Here is a 25,365-nt window from a genome sequence, read left to right as displayed (position 1 = left end):
CAGGGAGTTGGGGGAGGTGGGAGGGGGGAATGTTATTTAAGGGGTATAGAGTTTCAGTTTTGCAGGATGAGAAGAGTCCTGGAGATTGCTTGCACAACAGTGTGAAAGTACTTAATGTTATTGAACCATACACTTAAAAATGGTTAAGATGGTAAATTTTATGTTATGTATATTTTAACAAAATTAAACAATCTAAAGCAAAATGAAACAAATTTAACAATATATTGAGTTGATGGGGATTTGACTATCTAGAAGAATTATTTCAAATTGTTTCCTTGAAAAAAGTAATTTGGCTGTGTGTCCCTTCTGGGATAAATCTTAAGGACAAAAGATTTGAAAGAAATCTTAAACTATTTTCAGTTGCTATATTGTTCTGAAATTTTAAAATATGTGATATTAATGTATCTAGTATATATATATATATACACACATGTGTATATATATATATGTGTATATATATATACTTAATAGTATGTAAAGGAAATAGCTAATTATGTTTATGACATTAAGAACCAAGATTTTTCAGTGTTAGAGAAAAGAAATAAAAATCTATACAAAGCTGGAAAGTTAAGGTCAAATTATATCCCCATGCAGAGAGAATGGCTTTGTTAACACTATAAGGTAAATGACAGCGGAATGATACAGGTATAAGTATAACTGATTCACTTTGCTGTATAGCAGAAACTAACACAACATTGTGAATCAACTGTACGCCAATAAAAATTAATTTTAAAAAAATAACAAAAGAACATATTAAACCACCCTAAGGGATACAATAGGCAAAGTTCAAAAATTGTTAAATCCTGCAAATGACCCAGTTTCTTCAACAAGACCAAAAAAAAGAACCAAACCTGTAGTTAAGTGCTGTGGAGAGCAAATACCATGTGTGGACCTTTTTTGTCCTGATTTGAACAAACCAGCTGTCCAAAAAAAAAAAAAATTAAGACTCTCTTGGGAATTGTGAGACACTCAATAGCTACTTATGATAGTTAGGAATTTTGGTTAATTAATCTCTGACAATGGTATTATAGTTGTGTTAAAAAGAAAAGGAATCCTTATCTTTTAAAGGTATTAATGTAGTTGTACATGTAATGATATGTCTTGGATTTGCTTCAATATAATCAAAGGTAAAGGATATAGAGAAAACCAGATTGGTTGTATGTTAATTGTTGAAGCTGTATATGGGAATATAGGGCATCATAATACTAGTTTCTCTACTTTCATATGTGTTTGAGACTTTCCATTAAAAGATTCTAAAGAGCCCTGAAATAACTAAGTTTAAATTTTTAATGGAGGCATCCAGTAGACTGCTGGGAAATTTGAGACTGGTATTTGATTAGAAAAGTTGAATCAGAGATAGAGAATTCAAAGTTATCTATCTATCTATCTGTCACCATATGCTATCTGTCACCATATGTACATCCATATACATGGAAATGACTGAATTTATCAAAGAAAAGTGAGAGATTAGCTAACAGAATGTTAGAGAAATCTCAGGTTTGAGGGTGAGGAGAAGAGAAAAACTAGAGAAGTAATGATCTGTAACACAGAAGAAAAATACAGTTCACTGGAGGTGAGTTTTACACTGAAGGATGTTTAATCCTATGCAAGGGTCAATAGAAAATTCTTACTGAGAAAAAGTCATTACTTTTGTCCAGGAGGGGGTTTCAGTAGAGTGAGGGATGGTTAAGCCAGGTTGCAAGGGAGGCAGTGAAGATGAGAGGCAGTAACTGGATAGGACACCTTGCTCAAGGAAAAGCCTAGGTTTTCTTTAGTGTGTAGGCATCTGAGTGGTTTTATACAGAAAGGATCTGTGCAAGAGCAAGAAGTTAAAGATAAAAGGACTCAGGAAGAAGGAGATTGAAATGAAAACAAGAGTAAAGTGGGAACTAGAGGAAAAAAGGAAGGATGGGTAAAGATAGAAATTTTAAAGTAGAAGGGAGAGATGTTGAAGGAATTCACTCAGTCTGTCTGACTTACAAGTAAATCACGTTATGGGTGATGCAGAGGTCCAGGCCAAAACTAGGAACTAGAGAGACGCAGGAAAAAAACATAATTCTGTTTTAAAAATAAGATTTGTGACTTTTACTATATTTTGTAACCCTTATTCTTTTTTAAATGAGTAGTAAGTTGAAGTAAATGTCCAAAAGTTAAATTAGAAATAGTAATTATTATACATTATATTGTACCTGTATTTCCATAGAAATCATGTTTCCTAAAAATATTTGAGAGTAAAAATCCAATGCATTAGGGGCTTCCCTGGTGGCGCAGTGGTTAAGAATCCGCCTGCTAATGCAGGGGACCCGGGTTCAAGCCCTGGTCTGGGAAGATCCCCTATGCCACAGAGCAACTAAGCCCGTGCGCCACAACTACTGAGCCTGCACTATAGAGCCTGCGAGCCACAACTACTGAGCCCACGTGCCACAACTACTGAAGCCCGTGCGCCTAGAGCCCGTGCTCCACAACAAGAGAAGCCACCGCAATGAGAAGCCCTCACACTGCAACAAAGAGTGGCCCCCGCTCCCCACAACTAGAGAAAGCCTGCGCCCAGCAATGAAGACCCAATGCAGCCAAAAATAAATTTTTTTAAAAAAGAGCCCTTTTTAAAAAAAAAAAAACCAGTGCATTAGAGAAGCATGTCATTTACAAGATTACTGAAGACTTCTGTTCTCTTTCTTTTTTTCTGCCCCGTGTCCCCCCCGCCCCCCCTTCCCCTGAAGTGCCCAGTTCCTCTCTATCTGGTACACATTCAGTATTTGTCTTTGTTTTCTCTTAGTAACACACTCTAATTAGCATTGATTTACGATAATGTTAGTAAATGGTTATAAAGGTATTGCAGCTGTAGAATCATGTATTTTTTAAACTTTGGGTATAATTTTACTTTTTTTAATACTGAAATATGGATATAATCTTATTAACATCTAATTTCTGTATTGATACTTTTTTTCTGGATTGTTGGATTTGTGGTTTAAAAATTCATTTAATTATGTTTTAATCCTTAACTTAGAAGTTAACAGCTTGCAAACATTTGCTATTCCAGGCTCTATATTTCTCAGTATACTCTCAGGGTTTCTTTATCCCTTTCCACTAGCCTTATTTCTTGTTTGTTTGGTAAGTATATAAAATGAAATCGGGAGACTAGAAAGAAATAACTTTAAATAGAATGATGGGAATGCAGATGGCATCCTAGTCCCACTAGTCTCTGGAAGCATAGACTTATTAGTTTTAAAAGGGGGTTAATGTTACAGTAATATCTGTTAAGTCCCTCCATAAGGAGATGTTATAGTTTGGCTTTTTTCTAGAACAGGGTTATCATAGACTTAATTGCATTTATAGGCTCTGTTCTAGCCTTTGCTTTCTATACTGTTTTGTAATTCAAATAGTCCAAGAATGTTGGTGGGCCCAAGGAGTTAAGTCCCATGGCAGGAGGTGGTGTTTTCAAGCATAGGATTTGAAAAAATATTGCTCTTGAAGTTTTATTCATAGGCTAATGGCTAACATTAACTATTTGGATATCGTCACTAAGTTTAATCACAAGTGCCAGTTTGTTTTAGCTGGTCTCATTTTAGTTATAATTTGGTCAGAGAAAGGACTAGATCAGATGGGTTCTTCTGCTCTGCTCAAGAGATGTTACACAGAGTATCCACCCCATACCCCAAAAGAAAGAAACTAGTTGAGGTTTGCCTTAGGTGAATATATATCCATGTGAATAAGATGGAAAAGTACAAAGTGCTTATGAGTTCTTGTTATTTTGTAGTGTTCTGGACTCGGTGCCTCATTCTGCTATATGCTCTCCTATTTAGTTGGGAGGCCAGTTGTCTATAAATACCTAACTGAGAAAGCAGTAAAATGGTCACAGCAGGTAAACATGTATTTTTAAATTATTTGATGTAATTCTTTGGCTACTTGGGGGGTCAGTGTATAATATCTACATAAATTAACTCAGACTCAGAGCTTTGATAAAAATGATCTTTTGAAAATTAAGTGGTAGGCAAATAATGAATGTTAATAATTTCAAGTATGATGTTTTTGTAACAGTAATCTTAATTCTTTATTCCTAATAACTTCAGTCAGAGCACAAAAGTCAAAGTGTCAATGTAAAGGCATCCATATATTTAGACACCTCACCTGTTTTGTGTTGATGCAGGATGCTGTCAGTGGGTCTCTGAAAAACTTGTATCAGCCAACCTTTTTAATGCATTTCATCAGTGGGAAGAACTTATCTTCCGTTAGGGTCTCTGCAAAGACTAGCAGTGATAAATAGAAGGTCTACTGCCCAGGAAAGTCTAGCATAGTATTGCTAAGAATCTTATTCTTATAAAGAATCAGAAGAAGCAGACTATTAAATCAGAGGAATTTTAGAAAGTTACCCCTTTGTTTTACAGGTTAGGAAATTAAGAGAAATTAAGCATTTTGTCCAAAATCAAAATCACTATTTGTGTAGCAAGATCTAGGAAGTATAAACTGTAATCAGTGCTTTTATTTAGTCAGCTAAATGTTTCTATATGCTTGTTTAACCTCATTTATCAATGGTGAATGAATTCACTCATGTGAAGTACATTAACATAAAGATGATCTGAATTTTAAATTGGAGGCCAGGTTTATTGATGTACTGTACTAGCCCTTTATATTACAGGACGTTAAAGGCATTAAAAAGTTGGTCATTTGATATCTATCTTATATATAGTTATAAATTTAATTTTGCCTTTTTAGGTTTAAAATGTTGTTGAGCCATATTATCTAGGCTGATGTAGAGCCATCTTTAGTAGTATAACATTACACTATAAGCACAATCTTAAAAACTTTCATCTGATGTTATTTAGCTCTGGTAATGAACATTTGATAAGCAGTTCATTGTCATTTTCAAGCTCCTTATTTGATCATTTCTGTTGGGTAAATGCTGAGCTATCGGGGATAAGAATTTGAAATAAGGTATTTTATAATCAGTTTATTTTCAGGCTTGGCTTTATCTTGATCCTAACTTGTTTCTTTCTTGTGACAGGTTGAACGTCATAGAGAACATCTCATTAACTACATTATATTTTTGAGAATAACACCATTTCTGCCTAACTGGTTTATTAATATTACATCTCCTGTGATAAACGTGCCATTGAAAGTTTTTTTTATTGGCACTTTTCTAGGTAAGCCCTCTGGTTCATGCTGTGTTAGAACTCATTGTGTACATGTCTAGCAGTGTCCAGCTGGGCTAGATTTTGTGCTCTTTGCAGGCATGCCAGCACCATATATAACTGGTGGGCACAGAGCCTGGCCCATATAAATAGATGCTCGGAAATGTTTGTAGGATTGTGTTGATTTAAATTTTTTTTTTAAACAAGAGCACTCTGCTGGATATTTTTTTAATCATGTAGAATTAAGCAGGACTTTTTAACTCCATTCTCTCCCTCAGTGGAGAGAAAAAAAAAATTTGAAGATGCCTTTTTTGAGTACTTTCTCCTTTGTCTTCTAATCAGGTACTGAAATACTGAACTTTAATTTTCAATAGAAAATTGATCCTATCTTTTTATTAACATAGAACTTATTATGGGCATTACTGAAAGTCTGAGGGAAAGCAAGGATGAACAAGAAGTTTCTTGCTTTCAAGGAGCTAACACTTAATTTTGAAATTAATCAGTGGGTGTAAAGATTCATTTATATATTTGTGAATTCTGATAGTTCTTTAGTAAGAGTATTCTGCTTTTCTTCCAAATTTAAGGTGAATTGTTTAGATACCAACAAAATGAGCAGATTCCTCAAGTATTGACTGTCTGTTAAAGCTTTACGATAATACTTAATTTTTTATTGCTATTTTTAGAAAATTTATAGACAAACTTAAAAATCTTAGCAGGTTCTCTATAAAAGTGGGAAAAAAATCTTAGCAGGGGTAATTTTGGATTTTGTAAAATAATATTACACTTATAGAATCAGAAGAGAGAATTTTTGTACTGTCTCCTTATTTTACAGATGAAATACCTAGAGATAAAGTTAACTTCAGCTTTGGCTAAAGTAATTTTTCCAATTTGTTCTGGCTTTTAATAAAATGTGGCTGTTCCACCATGCTTTTGTATAAACTACTCTTTTTACTCATATATTTTGAGTATCTTTCCATTTCTGAGTATCTCCTACCACTCATTTTTTTTTTTTTTAAACTCATTTTTAACTATACTCTATCAAGGGTGAATGACAGTTTACTCAATCTTATTTTTGAAGACTTAGATTTTTTCCAGAGTTTTATTATTATAATTCTTTGATGAGCATCCTTGAGACTAGATCTTTGTTCATATACATTAATATTTCCTAAAGTTGAAATTGGTGGATCATAGCACATTCATTTTTTAAGGCTGTTGATAAATTTTGTAAAATTATTTTCTGGAGACTTTCCTTGGGTTTTTAAATTCATTATCCTTAAGCGGTGATTATGAAAGACTGAATTCTTTATATGGAAATAAACTTGAGGGGCTTTAAATTAAATTAAAATTTTCCAATTGTAAATCACTATATTCTTAGAAGAAATTGTATACACACAGTATTTTAATTTTTAAAAATAATTGATTGTTTTTTACCATATGTTTTTACTTTCTATTTTAGGTGTTGCACCTCCCTCTTTTGTAGCAATTAAGGCAGGAACAACATTGTACCAGCTTACAACAGCAGGGGAAGCTGTTTCCTGGAACTCAGTATTTGTTCTAATGATTTTGGCTCTTCTTTCTATTCTGCCAGCCATCTTCCAAAAAAAACTAAAGCAGAAATTTGAGTGAATAATCCTCTGGGTTTTAGTTTTCCTATCATCATCATCATCATCTCTCAGGATTGTCAGGTTTATGTGTTAAAATCACCTCTTCAGTAAATGAAACAGGAATTTGTAAAATAAAATTTCCTATCTGGTGGTTAAAATAATGTATTTAAGTGGCAAAGGAGAGAAGAAATAAAAATGGAAATTGGTATACCATGAAAAGTGCTGTCAGTAGTTACGATAAACATCTCCTAAATTACTATTCCAAGGCTATAGATAATAAATGTAGCAGCATAGTAGGAAATTCTTGACCCAACTGATTAACTCAATATATTTCATGAACTGGCCGTAAATACTTACCCTTGACTTAATAATTTAATATTTTTCTCTCTATTCCATACTATAACTAAAATAGGAAAAGCAAATACAAAATTCAAAAGCAAAGATACAATATTGCTGTTTTGACTAATGTCAGCCTTCTTTCAGAGCATAAACTTGAAAACTGAAGCTCAAAAGAAATTTACATTTTCTTTTTACCTTTGAGGTAGTAGACTTGTTTTGAAGTTGCATCTTAGTGGACTACTGAATTTGGAAAAGATATCAAGTTGTATCTGTTCAGTGAATTTTATTTTTGTCTTCTGTTCTAGATTATCATGGATTGGTCTGAAATTTAAAATTTTGACCAGTCTGTTTTCATGTTTCCTAGCTTTCAAAATATTTCCACTGTGCATATACAAAATGGCAATGACATGATAATTGTATCATATTGGTGTTGATAATTTATATTCAGATAATATTTTGTTACACAGTTCCCCTTTACTATCTCAAAAGGGTATCAAAAAAGCAAACATTCAAAGTATGCAGTTTTTAGATGTTAATTATGTTACTTTATATTTTGAAACAAAAGCAGTGTCAGTACAGCACTCAAGTAGTTGAATATAGTTTATTTGTTCCAATGACTGTAAAATTTACCTCATTTATTTATTAGTCTGGTCATTAAAGTATGTATTATGTAATTATCCTTTTTTATGCATGATACATAAGAATGCCTTGTTTCATTTCTAGTGATGGCTTTTTTGTTTGGGGCTGCTTTTGATTAATGCAGTTTCCCTATTTAGGGTTTTTACTTTTTATATCAAAGTAAAATTAAATTCTCATATGGTAACTACTATTTAAATAGTCCTGGAAAAACTAAACAGCTTTTTGCTGCTTGCTTAATGGTAATAGCCTCGATCGCTTGATTCTAGGACATAGAGTAAAGTACTCTGTCAGTTTTACCTTCACCCAAGACTGTCATGTTGAAAAGTACTTTAGCTGTGGAAGAAATCCTTGTATGTTTTTATTGTGAGAGGTATGATCAGCCTCAAAGCCAGTTTCTACTACATAATGTGGACTGATTATTTTTTCTATCGCAGTATTAACAAATGGATTTATTGTAAATACAAAAAAATATATTAATTAATATACTATTCTTATGTCACCTGGACTTTTGTGTGAAATTATTTATTGTTATTTCTAGCAAGGTTTTCTTCCTTTCTTATTGACCAGAGACTGAGTGATAAAGCTTTTGTTATTTTTACAAACAAAACATAGCCTTTTTGGACAAAGCTCACTAAATATTACTGTATAAAATGTAATTGAGTAAATTTTTATCAGACTTTTAAAAATAAGAGTTTGGACTCAGGAGCAGCCTCACTATTCCATTTATGTATATATTGTACTTACTCTATTCTCAGAGTATTTTCCCTATCCTTATCATTGATCCTGTCCCTTTGCTGATTATTTTTTCTGTTAGAAAACTGTAGTTGTCACTTAAGGTGAGGTATATTTTCTTCTCCCAAGAGAATAGCCAGTCTTTCCACATTCATCATCATTGTCTGTCAAGAAAGAACCTTCAGCAGGCTGAACTCTAAATGCATTTGGTGGCCTATATTCATGGATTCACAGACTTGGCCTGATGCCAGATGTAGATTCACGCTTCAGCCACATCTTGAAGACAGCTACATAGTAATAACCACCAGAGGGCAAGTATGTGTAGTGGGGAGGCGAGCAGGCTAACTAGGAAGTTGACACACTGAAACTGTTCACCTCTTAGTTAATGGCCTCTCTCTGGAGCTCTATTACTTTGAGTGTAATATTTCTAAAACACTTAATAAATGTAAATTAAAATGTAAGAAGAATAAATTGTACTGAAAAACTTAAGTGTAGCACTTGGGATTTATTTCATGGAAGTATTTGTATTTAAAAAAACTTTCATTGAATAAAAATATTCTTTTGAAATTCTGTGCACATTTTCACCTCTAAGAACAAAGAAATTGTTTTTTAAACCTTTAATTTTTATAGTTGGCTTTTGAGAATCTTAAGGCATTTAAAATTTAAATTGTAGAGGTAAGTAAGTACAGGTAAACATTTATTTAAGTATCTGTATATATAATTTCTCTATAAAGGAATTGATCTCAGAGAGAGCAGTGAGCAGTCCTGAAGAGAGAATTTTAGTTCCCTGCCCAGGAATTGGACCTAGGTAGCCTGGATGAAAACCAGGAATGGTAGCCACCAGACCACCAGGGGCTAGAAGCTAGAAGCAAAGTGGCCCTAGCTCTTTCCCGTTTGAAAGGAAGAATGTCTTGTTCAAGGAGGCAAAAACTGTAAAAACAGGTACAAGGTTTATTATTAAAGACAGCACAACGTATGGGACAGAACACAGAGAAGCAGTTTGTTTAAGACAGAAGTAAGGCAGAAATACACACCCAGAGAGAAAGGGTATGGGCATCCTCTCTAATGAGGAGGAGCACAGTAAGTTAGAAGCCAGGCAGAAATAGACGCCTGGAAAGGAGTGTGGGCTTCCTGAATGAGGAGTGCAATAAAGAGGTGATTTCAATCACATATAGGACAGCCCTTCCGGGTCTTTGTTTACATTTAGCCAATTATCTTGTTTCTTTTTTCACACCTGACTGGTCCTAGGACTCTCCCCAACATGCATGTGCAACTTTTTTTTTTTTTTTGCGGTACAGCGGGCCTCTCACTGCTGTGGCCTCTCCCGTTGCGGAGCACAGGCTCCGGACGCGCAGGCCCAGCGGCCATGGCTCACGGGCCTAGCCGCTCGGCGGCATGTGGGATCTTCCCGAACCGGGGCACGAACCCGTGTCCCCTGCATCGGCAGGCGGACTCTCAACCACTGTACCACCAGGGAAGCCCTGTTTAGATGTTTTAAGGTGGATCTTATTGCAGTTTCAATACTCTACTGATTATTGCTCTTTCCCTTTTTTCTTCCTTACATGGGGAAAACTTGCTAAGCTGGGTGACTTCGGAGGATGTTGTTTAAGCTCTAGGCCTCATTTTTCTCATCTGGACTAAGTGAGCTCTAAGGTCCAGGTTCCTTACAGCTCAGACATGATAGGATTCTCTGAAATTAATGAGATACATTAATAGACCCTTCTAACTAAAAATATTAAATTAAGCAGCCTTTGCTTTGTCTAGCTTGTTTTTTTGTTTTAAAAATTTATTATTTTTGGCTGCGTTGGGTCTTCGTTGCTGTGTGAGGGCTTTCTCTAGTTGTGGTGAGTGGGGGCTACTCTTCATTGCAGTGTGCGGGCTTCTCATTGCAGTGACTTCTCTTGTGGAGCACGGGCTCTAGATGCGCAGGCTCAGTAGTTGCGGTGCACGGGCCCAGTTGCTCCGCGGCATGTGGGATCTTCCTGGACTAGGGCTCGAACCCATGTCACCTGCATTGGTGGGCAGATTCTTAACCACTGTGCCACCAGGAAAGTCCTGTCTAGCTTGTTTTATAGCTTACAGTGCCAGATGTAGATTTCACATACACTATCTCATTTAAATAAATTAACCATTTTATTTGCAATGAAAGACTTGAGAAAACAGAACAAGGGCTATTCCCATTTGGTTACTTTGCTAGTAATATGAGGTAGGGTAAAATGGAAATTGTTTAGGGGGCTAAAAGGACTCTTCTGAAGAGACTTCATCCTAGAAATACTTGGTATGAAAAACAGAAGTCAAAATATCAAGTCTGATGACCACTTCGAGTTATATGGGATGGTACTTTGAGAATAGAAGGTGGGGGAACTCACTAACTCCTATATTATATTTTGGGGGCCTGCCTGGGCTCCTTAATCTAATGTTTACTATCATGTAACATCTGGAGCTGTGCCAAGTGGGTACTCTTGTCATGATGACTGAACTGTTAGATAAAGACTGCCAGGAAGGACTTCCCTGGTGGCGGTCCAGTGGTTAAGACTCCACGCTTCCACTGCAGGAGGTGCAGGTTCAATCCCTGGTTGGGAAATTAAGATCCTGCATGCTGCGCGGGCATGCTCAAAAAAAAAAAAGGAGTGATAGGGAGTAGAAATTGACCCAGTGTTAGCCACTGATAGTTCTGGAGTACCACTTGAAAGTCTAAGGGGACTTTTGAAAACCACTCTGAAATCATAAAACTATGAAAGCTGAAAGATGGAATTACGCTGTTCAGGTCTGTGTATTTTAAATGGAAAACTAGTCACATTTTAGCATTGTCTTAACCCTGTAGAGTGAATCTATAAGAATCTTCATCCTGAAATTATAGTCTGGAAGATGGGTCTTTTGTGCAGCGTCACCTACACTTCCTTAAGAAAATGGATTCTTTCCTGGAAAGCTAACAGGCCCAAGGTAGACATAGTGTGCTGAGTCAAGACCCCTACCTACTTTAACCTTTGAGACGGTTTCCTGGTGACTAGATCAGCACTCTGGGGCTTGCTTTGGAATTCATGTTAGAACACCAGTCAAGGTTTGTGATGGATAATCGAATGTGTCAACTTCACTGGGCCATGAGATGCCCAATAGCTGGTTAAACATTAATTCTGAGTGTGTCTTTGAGGGTGTTTCCAGAAGAGATTAGCATTTGAATTGGTGGTCTGAGTAAAGCAGATTGCCCTCCCGCATGTGGGTGGGCATCATCCAATCTGTTGAGGGCCTGAATGGAACAAAAAGGTAGAGGAAAGTTGAATTCACTCTGCCTGATGGTTGAACTGGAACATTGATCTGCCCATGGTAGTCCTAGTTCTCAGGCCTTCTGACCTGGACTAGAATCAACATCATTGGCTCTCAGGCCTTCGAACTATACCACCGACTCTCCTGGGTCTCCAGCTTGCAGACAGTAGACTGTGGGATTTCTCAGTCTCTGTAATCACATGAGCTGATACCTTAATAAGAAATCTCTTTATATAAATGTATATAATATATATCAACGTTTCCTATTGACTCTGTTACTCTGGAGAGCCCTAAGGTCACAGGCTACTATTAACTAGAGAAATATTGAAAGGAAATAGTGATAGATATTGCAGAGGAAAATTGGAATTCCTGGTGAAGTCTGGAAATGATGAAGGGATAGTGATTGATACAAAAAAATTAGAATTATACGTCGTCATCAAGAATTATACGTGGTCTCAAAGGTGCAGATGTCCATGTCAGTGTAGTGGTAAGCATGAGTCCTTATATAAGGTATTTGGTAATGGGGATAATTGTCAGAATTTATGGCTACACAAAAAATAGGAAAAATAAAATAATCCCTACCTATATGAAGACTTGGGAGATTTCTCAAGTCATGCGATAAGGGTGCTATCAAATACATTTTGGAACATCAGGTCTAGCTGGAGTCAAACATTATAGAAGCAATTTTTAGTGATGTTTAAGTGTAGAAACTAAGATTCCACCTAAGGCCTGAGAGACTCTTGAATCATCTTTCTTAGGTCTCAAATTTGGGTGGAGAAGCAGGATGACACACTGGTTATCTTTAGATAACAATTCTAGCCAGCCTTGTTGGGAAGAGAGGCATCAGTTCAAACGAGCTGGAACTGAGTTCAGAGGCCCAATGAGTAAAGTTCTGGGCAATGGAAAGAAATACATTCCTTACCTTTTGATCGAAGTGCTGCCTAAAGCAAGCCCTAGACATCAATTTGCTTCAGCTGTGAATGTGTGGAAAGCCTTGGTTACAAACAAAACAAGCCTAGCAGGTTTTGGAATATTTGGGAGAGGTTCTGAGAAAACAAAGGGCTGCTTGATTCCGGGAGTGGAGGAGGAGAGTGGGTGGGGCTGAAACACTAACCCATTTGTTACTGTTGTAGAAGCTGGGCATTTGGGGAAGACTGCACTCATGTCCTGATTATTAGTTATTAGTTATTAGTCAGGGTTCATTGATGGCAAACAACAAAACTCAACTCTGGCTTGAGCAAAAGGATATTCATTGGTACCTTTGGAGGCTAGGAACCAGAAGCACTGGAATGGCCTCATAACAGGATAGAGGTCGGGCTACTGCCAATGGAATGAATAAAGTACAACTGTCTGCATCTTGTAGGCATTTGCTCAGCATTCACATTCCAGGGGTTACCACTGGAATGGTAACCATTCCACTCAGCCCAGACTAAAGAAATTGGAATGCTGATAGGAAGGGGAAATGAATTTAAGTTAACCAAAAAGCCACAAATGGAAAACGGGAAATGAGAGGAGCTGGAATGATTGATCCCTGTGAGCAGAAAGCTTGAAGGTCATATATACACATCCTCTCCCTTAACAGTGATAGAGACCCTGAAATGAGACACTGAAATAGTCAGGAAGCCCATCTGATGATGTACATTCTCAGGGCATGGGACAGAGACAAAAGAAACCCGATTCTGAGGGTGCGGAGAGTAGCAGAAGATCCTGCCTGGGAACTCGCCTAGTTTGGGGGTTTATGCTGTTTTATCCAATAAGAATGTGCTAAATGTCTAAAATTGAGAGCTCCCAGTTTTGCTCTTCTGTCAGTCTTCCTCCTAAAAAAGGCTCCATTAAAAAAAAAAAAAAAGGCTCCATTCATACATCTAGTTTTTTATGCCAAACACTTAGTAGCCAGTCTTTATTCTTCACCCTGAATTCGATTCATCAGCACAACTTATTAATTATGCCTCCAGCACTTTAAAAAAATATAAATTTATTTATTTATGGTTGCATTGGGCCTTCATTGCTGTGCGTGGGCTTTCTCTGGTTACGGTGAGCGGGGGCTACTCTTGGTTGTGGTGCACTGGTTCCTCATTGCAGTGGCTTCTCTTGTTGCAGAGCACGGGCTCTAGGCTTCAGTAGTTGTGGCTCGCAGGCTCAGTAGTTGTGGCTTGTGGGCCCTAGAGCGCAAGCTCAGTAGTTGTGGAGCCTGGGCTTAGTTGCTCTGCGGCATGTGGGTTCTTCCTGGACCAGGGCTCAAACCCGTGTCCCCTGCATTGGCAGGTGGACTCTTAACCACTGTGTCACCAGGGAAGCCGTACTTCCAGAACTCTTGAATCCAACTACTTCTTCCATCTTTATTGCTAGCATTGTAGTTTGTCCAAGTCCATTTACCTTTGACCTGGAGTACTTCAATAACCTAATTTGTCTGCCTTTTGCCAGGCTTGCTCCTCTAAATTCCATTTTCTACACAGCAGCCAACATGATCTCTTAAAAACTTAAGTTACCTATCAAGATTGTGAACTACCATAGCCTGCTGGCTTCGTGTCCAAAATCAGCCCTAGAGGAACAAGGGAAGCAAGAGAGAAGCACAAACATCATGAGAAACCTCTGGGGAGAATGAAAGCTTTAGAGACTCTCTGTGTGTGTTTGCACATGTATGCTCACTACTGCTAGTAGCTAGAGCCATGGGGGAGGACTGGAGACAAATGAAAGTATGGGTTGAATGTTTCGAAGTTACATTTTTTTCTCTTCCTGCGTTAAATAATAGCCCAGACTCCCTGTATCACCGGGATAACAACAGGATAGTGCGAAAGTGCTGCTGGGGTGAAGAACTGATGAACACAGGGCCTAGCAGCCCTCAACATTCACTTCTCTCCACCCCTGCCCCCGACCCCACCCCAATCCAGGACTTAGGAATCATAAACTAAAGAGACTACCTCCTACATTGGGGTTTCTTTCCAAGAGTTTATAGGTAAATCCCTGACCTGAGGAGTGGCCTAATAAAGTGGCAGTCAAAGGAACCTAGTATCTGAGGCTTTCTGCCCTGGAACTTACTCCATCCTCTCTCTTTAAATTCACTGGGAGAGACACTGAGACTTGGCCTTCAGTCTCTGCTTGATAGATATTAACAGAAAGAGTAACTAATACCAGGAGAACATACGATCATTAACCAAGACAACTAGACACCTAAGAAGAATAATCACTATGAAAGAAAGACAGCAAATTGAACAACGTATAATACTTGAAGCAGAATTATTGGATGAGATAAATGTTAAACAATAAATATATTCAAAATAATAAAGATATTAATATGCTATGAGAACAAGAAATCATAAAGAACTAGGTAAAATATTAAATATGATATGTATAATCATTGAAATAAAGAATATAATAGATGAATATTTAAACAAAAATTTTAAGTGAGAGGATTGAAAGGTATACCAGGTAATTCTAAATCAAAAGAAAGCTGGAGCACTTGACAAAATAGACTTAAAGACAAAAATATCATAGGTGATAAACATATACTGAGAAAAAAGTATGGAGTGGAAGATACAATGATTATAAGTATAAATGCATTAAAAACATAGCTTCAAAACGTAAAAAGCAACAACCTATAGAACTGTGGGGAAAATGGATAAATTGATTGCAGTTGGAGATTTTAACACATCCCTCTCAGAAACTGAGAAGCAGACAAAAATGAGCAAATACTGAATATATGAAAACTAAATTAATTAAAGCATATATATGTATGATATATATGTAGAATTATGTACCCAAAAAAGAATACATATTCCTTCTGAACACATGCAAAATCTTTACAAAAACAGATCACAGAGAAAGCCTCAATAAATTGCAAAAGATTGATATCAGACAATTTTTTTAAATAAATTAATTTTATTTATTTATTTGTGGCTGCGTTGAGTCTTCGTTGCTGCATTCAGGCTTCTTCTAGTTGCGCCAAGCTAAGGCTACTCTTCGTTGCAGTGCATGGGCTTCTCATTGCAGTGGCTTCTCTTGTTGTGGAGCACAGCTCCAGGCGCATGGGCTTTAGTAGTTGTGGCACGTGGGCTCAATAGTTGTGGCTCACGGGCTCTAGAGCACAGGCTCAGTAGTTGTGGCCCATGGACTTAGCTGCTCCATGGCATATGGGATCTTCCCAGACCAGGGATCGAACCTGTGTCCCCTGCATTGGCAGGTGGATTCTTAACCACTGCGAAGGGAAGTGGTTAAGAATTCCCACACCAGGGAAGCCCCTAGACAATCTTTATACTGCAGTGAAGTTAGAAATTAATAACAAAAAGGTAGCTTAAAAATCCAATTTGTGGGACTTCCCTGGTGTTCCAGTGGTAAAGAATCCGCCTTACAAAGCAGGGGATGCGGGTTCGAACTCTGGTCAGATAACTAAGATCCCGCATACCGCGGTGGGCAACTGAGCTCGCGCACCTCAACTAGATCCTGAGTGCTGCAAACTACAGAGCCCACGTGCTCTGGAGACTGCATGCCACAACTGGAGAGAGAAAACCTGCCCGCCACAACTAGAGAGAAGCCTGTGTGCCACAACAAAGAGCCCGTGCCACAGTGGAAGATCCAGCATGCCTCAACGAAGATCCCACATACCACAACTAAGACCTGATGCAGGCAAAAAAATAAAAATAAATAATAAAAAAATTCCAATTTGTGTAGTAAAGGAAAACATAAAGGATATTATGAAATATTTGAAATTCAATGATAATGAATATCTTATATGTTAAAATTTATGGGATACAACTAGCACAGTAGTTAAAGTGAGATGGACTAAACACACTTAAATATTTTAATTACATATAAAAACAAAAAACATTAAAATTTGAAAATCAATCGATGTAATCCACTATATTAACACACTGAAGAAGAAAGTTCATTATCATTTCAATAGATGCAGAAAAAGCATTTGGCAAAATTCAACAGCCACTCATGATAAAAACGTTCAGAAAAAGGAATAGAGAGGAACTTCTTTAACTTGATAGAAAACAACACTAACTAAAGAAGAAATAGTTATTATTACACTTAATGGTGAAAGATTGAATGTTTTCCCTTAGATCAGGAACAAGGCAAGGATATCCACTCTCACCAATTTATATAACACAGTGTTGCAAGTTTTAGCTAGTAAAATGAGGCAGAAAAAGGGATAAAAAGCATATAGGAACTTACCTAGTGGCACAGTGGTTAAGAATCTGCCTGCCAATGCAGGGTACACAGGTTCGGGCCCTGGTCCTGGAAGATCCCACATGCCGTGGAGCAACTAAGCCCATGAACCACAACTACTAAGCCTGTGTGCCTAGAGTCTGTGTTCCACAACAAGAGAAGCCACAGCAATGAGAAACCCGTGCACTGCAGCAAAGAGCAGCCACCGCTGGTCACAACTAGAGAAAGCCCGCGCACAGCAACAGAGACCCAACATAGCCAAAAATAAATAAATAAATTTATATGAAAAGAAGCATACAGATTAGAAAGGAAGAAATAAAATTGTCCCTATTTGCATATGACATGATAATTTCCATAGAAAATACCAGGGAATTGACCAAAAACATGCCTAGAACTAATAAGTGAGTTCAGCAAGGTTGAATTTCTATATACAACGATGAACACATAGAAATTGAAATTAAAAATATAATACCATTTATAGCCACTCAAAACAAAATGAAATACTTAAGTATAAATCTAACAAAGTGTATACAGGACTTGTATGCTTAAAACTAGATGAGAAAGAAGAGACATACTGGACTTCCCTGGTGGCTCATTGGTTAAGAATCCGCCTGCCAATGCAGGGGGACAAGGGTTCAAGCCCTGGTCCAGGAAGATCCCACATGCTGCAGAGCAACTAAGCCCGTGCACCACAACTACTGAGCCTGCGTGCCACAACTACTGAAGCCCGCGTGCCTAGAGCCTGTGCTCCACAACAAGAGAAGTCACCACAATGAGAAACCTGCGCACTGCAACGAAGAGTAGCCCCATGCACTGCAACAAAGAGTACCCCTTGCTCACTGCAAGTAGAGAAAGCCCGCGTGCAGCAACGAAGACCCAACGCAGCCAAAAATAAATAAATTAAATAAATAAATTTATTTTAAAAAAAAAAAGAGAGAGAAGAGACCTACCATCTTCATGGACTGGGAGACTCAACATTGTAAAGATGTCAGGTCTCCCCAAATTGATCTATAGGTTTAATCAATATCTCAGCAAGATATTTTGTAGATATAGATAAGATTATTTTAAAATTTATATGGAAAGGCAAAGGAACCAGAATAGATAACACTAGAATAGGTAAAAAGTAGAATAAAGTAGGAGGAACCACTCTTCCCCATTTCAAGACTTATTATATAGCTACAGTAATCAAGACAGTGTGGTACTGGCAGAGGGACAGATATATAGATCAATGGAACAGAACAGAGAACACAGAAAGAGAACCACACAAATATGCCCAATTGATTTTTGACAAAGGTGCAAAATCAGTTCAATGGAAAAAATATAGCCTTTTTAACAAATAGTGCTGGAGCAATTTGGACATTCATGGGAAAAAAAAATTAACCTCTACAAAAACCTCAAAACATATATCAATTAACTCAAAATTAATAATAAAACTCAAATGTAAAATATAAAACTAAAACTTTTAGAAAGAAATATAAGAGAAAGTCTTTGTTATCTAGAGCTAGGTAGGGTTCTTAGACTTGTCATCAGAAGCATGATTCATAAAATGAAAAATTGATAATTGTACTTCAGATTTTAAAATGTTTACAAAAGATCTTGTTAAGAGGATGACAAGACAAGCTACGGAATGCGAGAAAATATTTGCACACCACATATCCAATACAGGCCTGGTATCTAGAATGGATGAAGAGCTCTCAAAATTCAACAGTAAAAAAACCCAACAATGCAATTAGAAAATGGGTGAAAGGTATGAACAAATATTTCACCAGAAACAATATACAGATGACAAACAAGCACATGAAAAGATGTTCAACATCATTAATCATTAGACAACTGCAAATTAAAACAACAAGATATTCCTACACACCTGAGTGGCTAAATAAAAAATAGAGACAGTACCAAATGTTGATAAGGATGTGGAGAAACTAGACCATTCATTCATACATTGCTGGTGGAAATGTTAAATAGTATAGCTAATCTGGAAAACAATTTTGCAGTTTCTTTAAAAAAAGTAAACATGCAGCTATCATATGACCCAGCAATTGCGCTACTGGGCATTTATCCCAGAGAGATGAAGACTGTTCACATAGAAACCTGCATATGAATGTTTATAACAGTTTCATTCATAATAGCCCCAAACTGGAAACAATACAGATGTCCTTCAATGGGTGAACCATTAAACTGTGGCACCTTCATACCAGGGAATACGGCTCAGCAATAAAAAAGAATGAATTATTTATTCATACAACAACTTGAATGAATCTCCAGAGAATTATACTAAGTGAGAAAAGCCAGTCATAATATGTTATATATGATTCATTTCTATAACATTCTAGAAGTGACAAAATTATAGACATGGAGTAGATATTAGAGGTTGCCAGAGACTAAGGAAAGGGTGGGTGTAGGACAGAAATGGGTGTGGCTATAAAAGGACCACTTTAGGGATCGTTGTAGTAATAGAAGTGTTCTGTATCTTGACAGTAACAATGTCAATATCCTGGTTGTGGTATTGGACTATAGCTTTCCCAGATATTGCCTTTGGAGGAAATTGGGTAAAAAGTAAATGAGATCTTTCCATGTTATTTCTCAAGGCAACATATAAATCTACAATTATCTCAAAATAAAAAGAGTAATTTAAAAACAAATGAAATGATGGGACTTCCCTGGTGTCCAGTGGTTAGGACTCCACGCTTTCACTGCCAAGAGCATGGATTCAGTCCCTGTTCTGGGAACTAAGAACCCATAAGCCGCTCAGTGTGGCCAAAAAAAAAAAAAAAAAGAAGAAGAAGAAGAAGAAACAAATTACATAAATGTGTTGGAAATAGAGCAAAAAATCAAAGCCCCAAAACAAAAAAAAACAAGAAAGAATAAGATAACAGTAGAAATTAATGAACTAAAGAACAAAAAGCCAATAGAGAAGATTAGCAAAATAAAAGTTAGTGCTTTGAAAAGATTGTCAGTCATGGTTGACAAGTCTGATCAAGGCAAAAAGGGAAAATGTGCAAATAAATAAAATACAAACAGAAGAAGAGGAAATGGCTATATGCACAATAGAAAATTTTTTATATTTCTGAAATAAATATATATTGGAAAATCTAGATGAAATAGATAAATTCTTAGAAAAACATTACAAAAAATACAATGCCACAATTGGCAGAAGAAAAAACAGAAAACTTATACAGACCAAAATGTATTAAAAGAAATTGCAAAGGTAATCAGGCACATCACTTTCAAAATCCAGGTGTTTCTCAGGTAAGTTCTAACAAACTTTCAAGGAACAGTTTATTCCTGTCTTATACAAGCTTTTCCAGAGAGTAGAAAAAGACAGAAAGCCTTCCAGTTCAAAGTGCAAGTATAGTGGTATAATTTTGATTCCAAAACCTGGTGAGAATAATTCAGTAAAAAAAATTAGACTCATTTCTTTTATGAACACTGATGCAAAAATTCTAAATATTGTATATCTAAATCCAACTCTTACATTTAAAAAATACATCAAGAATAAGTAAAATTTATTCCCAGACCATAGTGATAGTTCAACATAAGAAAAATTTATCAGTGTAATTTGCCACATGAAGAGGAGAAAAAAATACATTATCTTGGTAGATGCAGGAAAATTTCTGATAAAGTTCAATATCTATATAATATATAGTAAAAATTGTAATTATTACAAGTCAGTAATAAAAGGTTATTTCTTTAATCTGATAAATTGTTTACCAAACCTATAGCAAATGTCATTCTTTTTTTTAATATATAAATTTATTTATTTATTTATGGCTGCATTGGGTCTTCATTGCTGTGCGTGGGCTTTCTCTAGTTGCGGCGAGCAGGGGCTACTCTTCGTTGTGGTGCACAAGCTTCTCACTATGGTGGCTTCTCTTGTTGTGGAGCACGGGCTCTAGGCGCACGGGCTTCAGTAGTTGTGGCACAGGTTCAGTAGTTGTGGCTCACGGGCTCTAGAGCGCAGGCTCAGTAGTTGTGTTGCACAGGCCCAGTTGTTCCGCGGCATGTGGGATCTTCCCGGACCAGGGCTGGAACCCATGTCCCCTGCCCGGCAGGCGGATTCTTAACCACTGCACCACCAGGGAAGTCCCCCAAATATTTTTTGTTTTTTTTGTTTTTTTTTTTGCAGTACGCGGGTCTCTCACTGTTGTGGGCCTCTCCCGTTGCGGAACACAGGCTCAGCGGCCATGGCTCACGGGCCCAGCTGCTCCGCGGCATGTGGGATCTTCCCGGACCGGGGCATGAACCCGCGTCCCCTGCATCGGCAGGCGGACTCTCAACCACTGCGCCACCAGGGAAGCCCCAAATGTCATTCTTAATGGAAAATTTTAGATGCAATCTCTTTAAGCTTGGGAACCAAATAAAGATTCCCACTGCGATTGCTACAGTTTGACATGACACTGAAGGTCTTGGCCAAATGCTGTAAAGAAAGACAAAGAAATATTAGGTGTAAACATTGGAGGGAAAAGATATAACTGTCATTATTTGAAATTGCTACAATCATCTACTTAAAACAGCAGAATAAACAAACAAATTGAAACTAAAACAAGGCGTTAGCCCGGTTGCCGGACACAAATAAATGGCATACCGGTTAATAGGATCTACCATCTTAAAAGGTAATCTTTTGGGACTTCCCTGGTGGTGCAGTGGTTGAGTCCGCCCGCCGATGCAGGGGACATGGGTTCGTGCCCCGGTCTGGGAAGATCCCACATTCCGCGGAGCGGCTGGGTCTGTGAGCCATGGCCGCTGAGCCTGCGCGTCTGGAGCCTGTGCTCCGCAACGGGAGAGGACACAATAGTGAGAGGCCCGCATACCGCAAAAAAAAGATAATCTTTTGGAATCTCAGCCGTAAACTACAAGGCAATCTCCTCCATGAGGAATTTTTGTACAGCTGTTAAAGGACTAAGTGTTCTCAATGTAGTTAGATCTATTTGCTCTTAACTAACCATGAGCTCTTTGAGTACAGGACCTCTGCTGATGAGAGGGAAGGTTGATGCAGTCCCGACCAACTGGTATTACTTCAAGAATGGAGACATAAACTTCCTGTTACAAAATAAATGAGTCACGCACCCGGAGGAAATGTATAGCATGGGGAACACAGTCAACGAAAATGCATAGCCCTTTGTTCAAAAAGCAGAAAAAAAATTAGTGCCATTAAAAATACTTAAATGTGGGACTTCCCTGGTGGCGCAGTGGTTAAGAATGCGCCTGTCAATGAGGATTTCCACGTGCCTAGAGCCCATGCTCCACAACAAGAGAAGCCACCTCAATGAGAAGCCCGTGCAGTGCAACCAAGAGTAGCCACTGCTTGTTGCAACTAGAGAAAGCCTGAGCGCAGCAACAAAGATCCAGTGCAGCCAAAAAAAAAAAAAAAAGTCCTGAATGTAAACATTTTTCTTTGTTTCCAGGGTCTTCTTGATTTGTCCTGGTGTTTGTGTTTACTGTTAGTCTAGGCAAAGAAAAATTAAAATTGTAAATTATTAGCTTGAATTTTATATTTATCTTTATATTGTGCAGTGGCAGTTTTAAATGCAATTATAAGAACATTTAACTGAATATAGAATCACCGAAATTATACAGTTCTACTGTGACGCTCATACATGCACATTCACTTTATTCTTACACGAACATTGGAAATACTGCAAAAAGTAACTCAACCGTTTTTGTTTCACTTCGTGATAAGCACTCATTCTACCAGCATTCTTGGACTTACTGATGAACGAAAAAGGCCTGAAAGGAAAAGGAACTATGGGTTGCCCTGTTTTTCCCCTTTCTTCTATGTCACCATTTTTAGCAAGTCATTGGCTACTACAAGGAAGTCACATAAATAAGAATGTGCTAGGGTTCCTCAGTCGTTTGCATTTCTCAGAATGCTGATGACTTCTTTCTGTGTTAGAAGCAAGTTCTGGTTTGAATAGAAAGCACACCCTGGCAGGGTAGTCAGCACCGCTACTTATGCAGTTGTAGACATAACATACTTGCCCTGTACTGGCTTTAAGTCTCGCTGAATTCCCAAGCATCACAGGTCCACCGGAATTCACCAGCCATGGAATATTGCAGACACTGTATGGGAATCAGGCAGCAAGGAACAGCGGACATGCATTTGCTCATACAACATCTGCTCATGGGCCTGTTCCTTCATTCCATCAGACTTCACTTATAAAACACAAGTTCAAAGATAAAGTTACTAAGAATTTTAAGGGAATTCTCTGGTGGTCCAGTGGTTAGGGCTTGGTGCTCTTACTTCTGGGGCCCCGGTTGGATCCCTGTCAGGGAATTAAGGCAAGCCCCACCAGGCAACCAAAAGAAAAAAAAAAAAAATTAAAGCTGCAACAGCCCAGAATTAAACCAAGTTCTGAATACAGAGTCCTGTGCATAGGTAGAAAGCCCATGGAAGTCGCCCTGGGTGTAATAGAAGGAGGTAAGAATCAATGTTGACTCCAACTATTATTATATATCCAGTATAGACATTTGTAAACAGATGAGTGAGGAGTGAGGATGGAAAGGGAGGGAGAAGAAGGAGCAGAGGGACTAAAAGAAGCCCATGGTGGGGGGGGGGGGGGTGGGGGGAGAGAGAGAGAGAACAACTAATGTTGACTTGACTTTCTAGTTCTGTGAGGCCCAGTTCTACTTCCTGTGTCTTGCTGTTGACCATCACCATGTTGGGCAATGCAGAGAAAATGCAGTCCCACTGGTAGTTCATACTGTGATTTGGGGTGAACTAGAAAAAGATGCCTCTTTCTTAAGATACTTTACTGCCATCTGTTGGAAAACTGTCGTAATAACTATGTGAATGAATAGTGACCACAATGAATGGTGTCTCTGGGGCAATGCTCTGTCTGTATAGTGAATGGTAGCCCTGCCTGTTACCCTCAGGGTCCCCAGAAGTCAGAGGCACAAATGGGGATAACTTACAACCTGAGCTTAGCAAACTTAGTGGGCGGCAGACAGGAGTTGAGGCAGCAGGCCAAGGGGTGGCCCAGGCACACCTCCGAATCATAGAGGCGTTCAGTTGAGAATCAAAACCAGTAGTTCCTCACTTTTAGTATTTATTTATTACTTATTTATTTATTTTATTATTTATTTTATCGGGTCTTAGTTGCAGCACGCGGGATCTTCGTTGAGGCACTCGAGATCTTCCGTTACAGCATGAGGGCTTTTCCCTAGTTGTGGTGTGTGGGTGTGGGTTTTTTCTCCTCTAGTTGTGGCACACAGGCTCTCTAGTTGAGACGTGTGAGCTCCGTATTTGTGGCGCGCGGCGTAGTTGCTCTTCGGCATGTGGGATCTTAGTTCCCTGACCAGGGATGGAACCTGGGTCCCCTGCATTGAAAGGCGGATTCTTTACCACTGGACCACCAGGGAAGTCCCCCAGGGATGTCTTTCTAATTATAGAGTCCCTGAGGTGGGAAAGCAGTAAAAGAACTCTCAATGATGCAGCTATTGGAAACTGTACTCAGGGCCAAGGTCTTCTCTGTAGAACTGGGTAAGCGGAAGACTTGAGAGAATGAGGGACCTACCAAGGTCACATCATCTGAGTGCATTGCAGAGTTAGGATTTTAACTCGGGTTTCCTGGCTCCTGAGCCAGGCTCATTTACAGTCCCTAGGAGTGGCATCTGCTTCTTTCTTCCTTCTCCTCCTTGTCTTGAAATTTCATGAACTTTTATTCAGACTCAGAAAAAACCCAAACCATCTCACATATATTGTGAATATACTGCATTTAATAACAATCATTAATAATTCTTTTGCAAGCTCTACAGTTACCAGCAACCCAGTAATATCTCTTCCTTGCCCACAGAGTACATTAAACTGTACTCTTTTTTTTTTTTTTTTTAAACTGTACTCTTAAAAGAACTTCTTGGGAATTCCCTGGTGGTCCAGTGGTTAGGACTTGGCACTTCCACTGCCAGGGCCTGGGTTCAATCCCGGGTTGGGGAACTAATACCCCGCAAGCCGCAAGGCGCAGCTAAAAAAGAAAAAAAAAAGAGCATTAAAAAAAAAAGAGAACATCTCCCTATGTATGAATAAAGACAAAGTGTTCCCCAAATATAAACTAGGACATAATGCTCTGAACTTTTTTAGAAATTCAGTTTATTTTGATTATAGTTAATTCTTGATGTGTTAAAAGTCTTGTGCTGTTTTAATTCTGTCAATTCATTACTATAAATTTAATCATTTCAGTAATTAAATATTCTTAATTTTTCCATATGTAATTATTCTTATGTTTTTTGCCTATCATACTAAAGGCAAATTGATATAACCTAGAAAACTGATAGTGTGACACTATATTTTTGTTTATAGTCAGCTGAAAAAAATACTAACATTCAATTGTCAATTGTACAGACTTTTCCATATTTTTTATTAAGGTATCATTTACAGAAGAATTCACTCTTTTTTTAAAAAATAAATTTATTTATTTATTTATTTTTGGCTGTGTTGGGTCTTCACTGCTGCGCGAATACTTTCTCTAGTTGCGGTGAGCAGGGGTTAC

The 25,365-nt window shown here is 37.8% G+C and overlaps 1 protein-coding gene across 2 annotated transcripts in view; it reads left to right on the top strand.

Annotated features, from left to right (window-relative positions):
• Nucleotides 1-8,932, top strand: part of TMEM41B (transmembrane protein 41B) — a 30,754-nt gene extending 21,822 nt beyond the window's left edge. For both annotated transcript variants that reach the window (XM_073808602.1, XM_019948311.3), the window contains 4 exons: nt 3,018-3,111; nt 3,758-3,862; nt 5,003-5,141; nt 6,586-8,932. In XM_073808602.1, coding sequence (XP_073664703.1) covers nt 3,018-3,111; nt 3,758-3,862; nt 5,003-5,141; nt 6,586-6,755 — 508 coding nt within the window. In that variant the 3' untranslated portion in view covers nt 6,756-8,932. The remainder of the gene's footprint in view (nt 1-3,017; nt 3,112-3,757; nt 3,863-5,002; nt 5,142-6,585) is intronic.
• Nucleotides 8,933-25,365: the final 16,433 nt, after the last annotated feature.

The sequence above is a fragment of the Tursiops truncatus genome, chromosome 8, assembly GCF_011762595.2.
Source record: "Tursiops truncatus isolate mTurTru1 chromosome 8, mTurTru1.mat.Y, whole genome shotgun sequence".
In the NCBI taxonomy this organism is placed as follows: Eukaryota; Metazoa; Chordata; class Mammalia; order Artiodactyla; family Delphinidae; genus Tursiops; species Tursiops truncatus.
The sequence above is the reverse complement of the archived record's forward strand: the minus strand, read 5'-3'. Positions and strand labels throughout refer to the sequence as shown.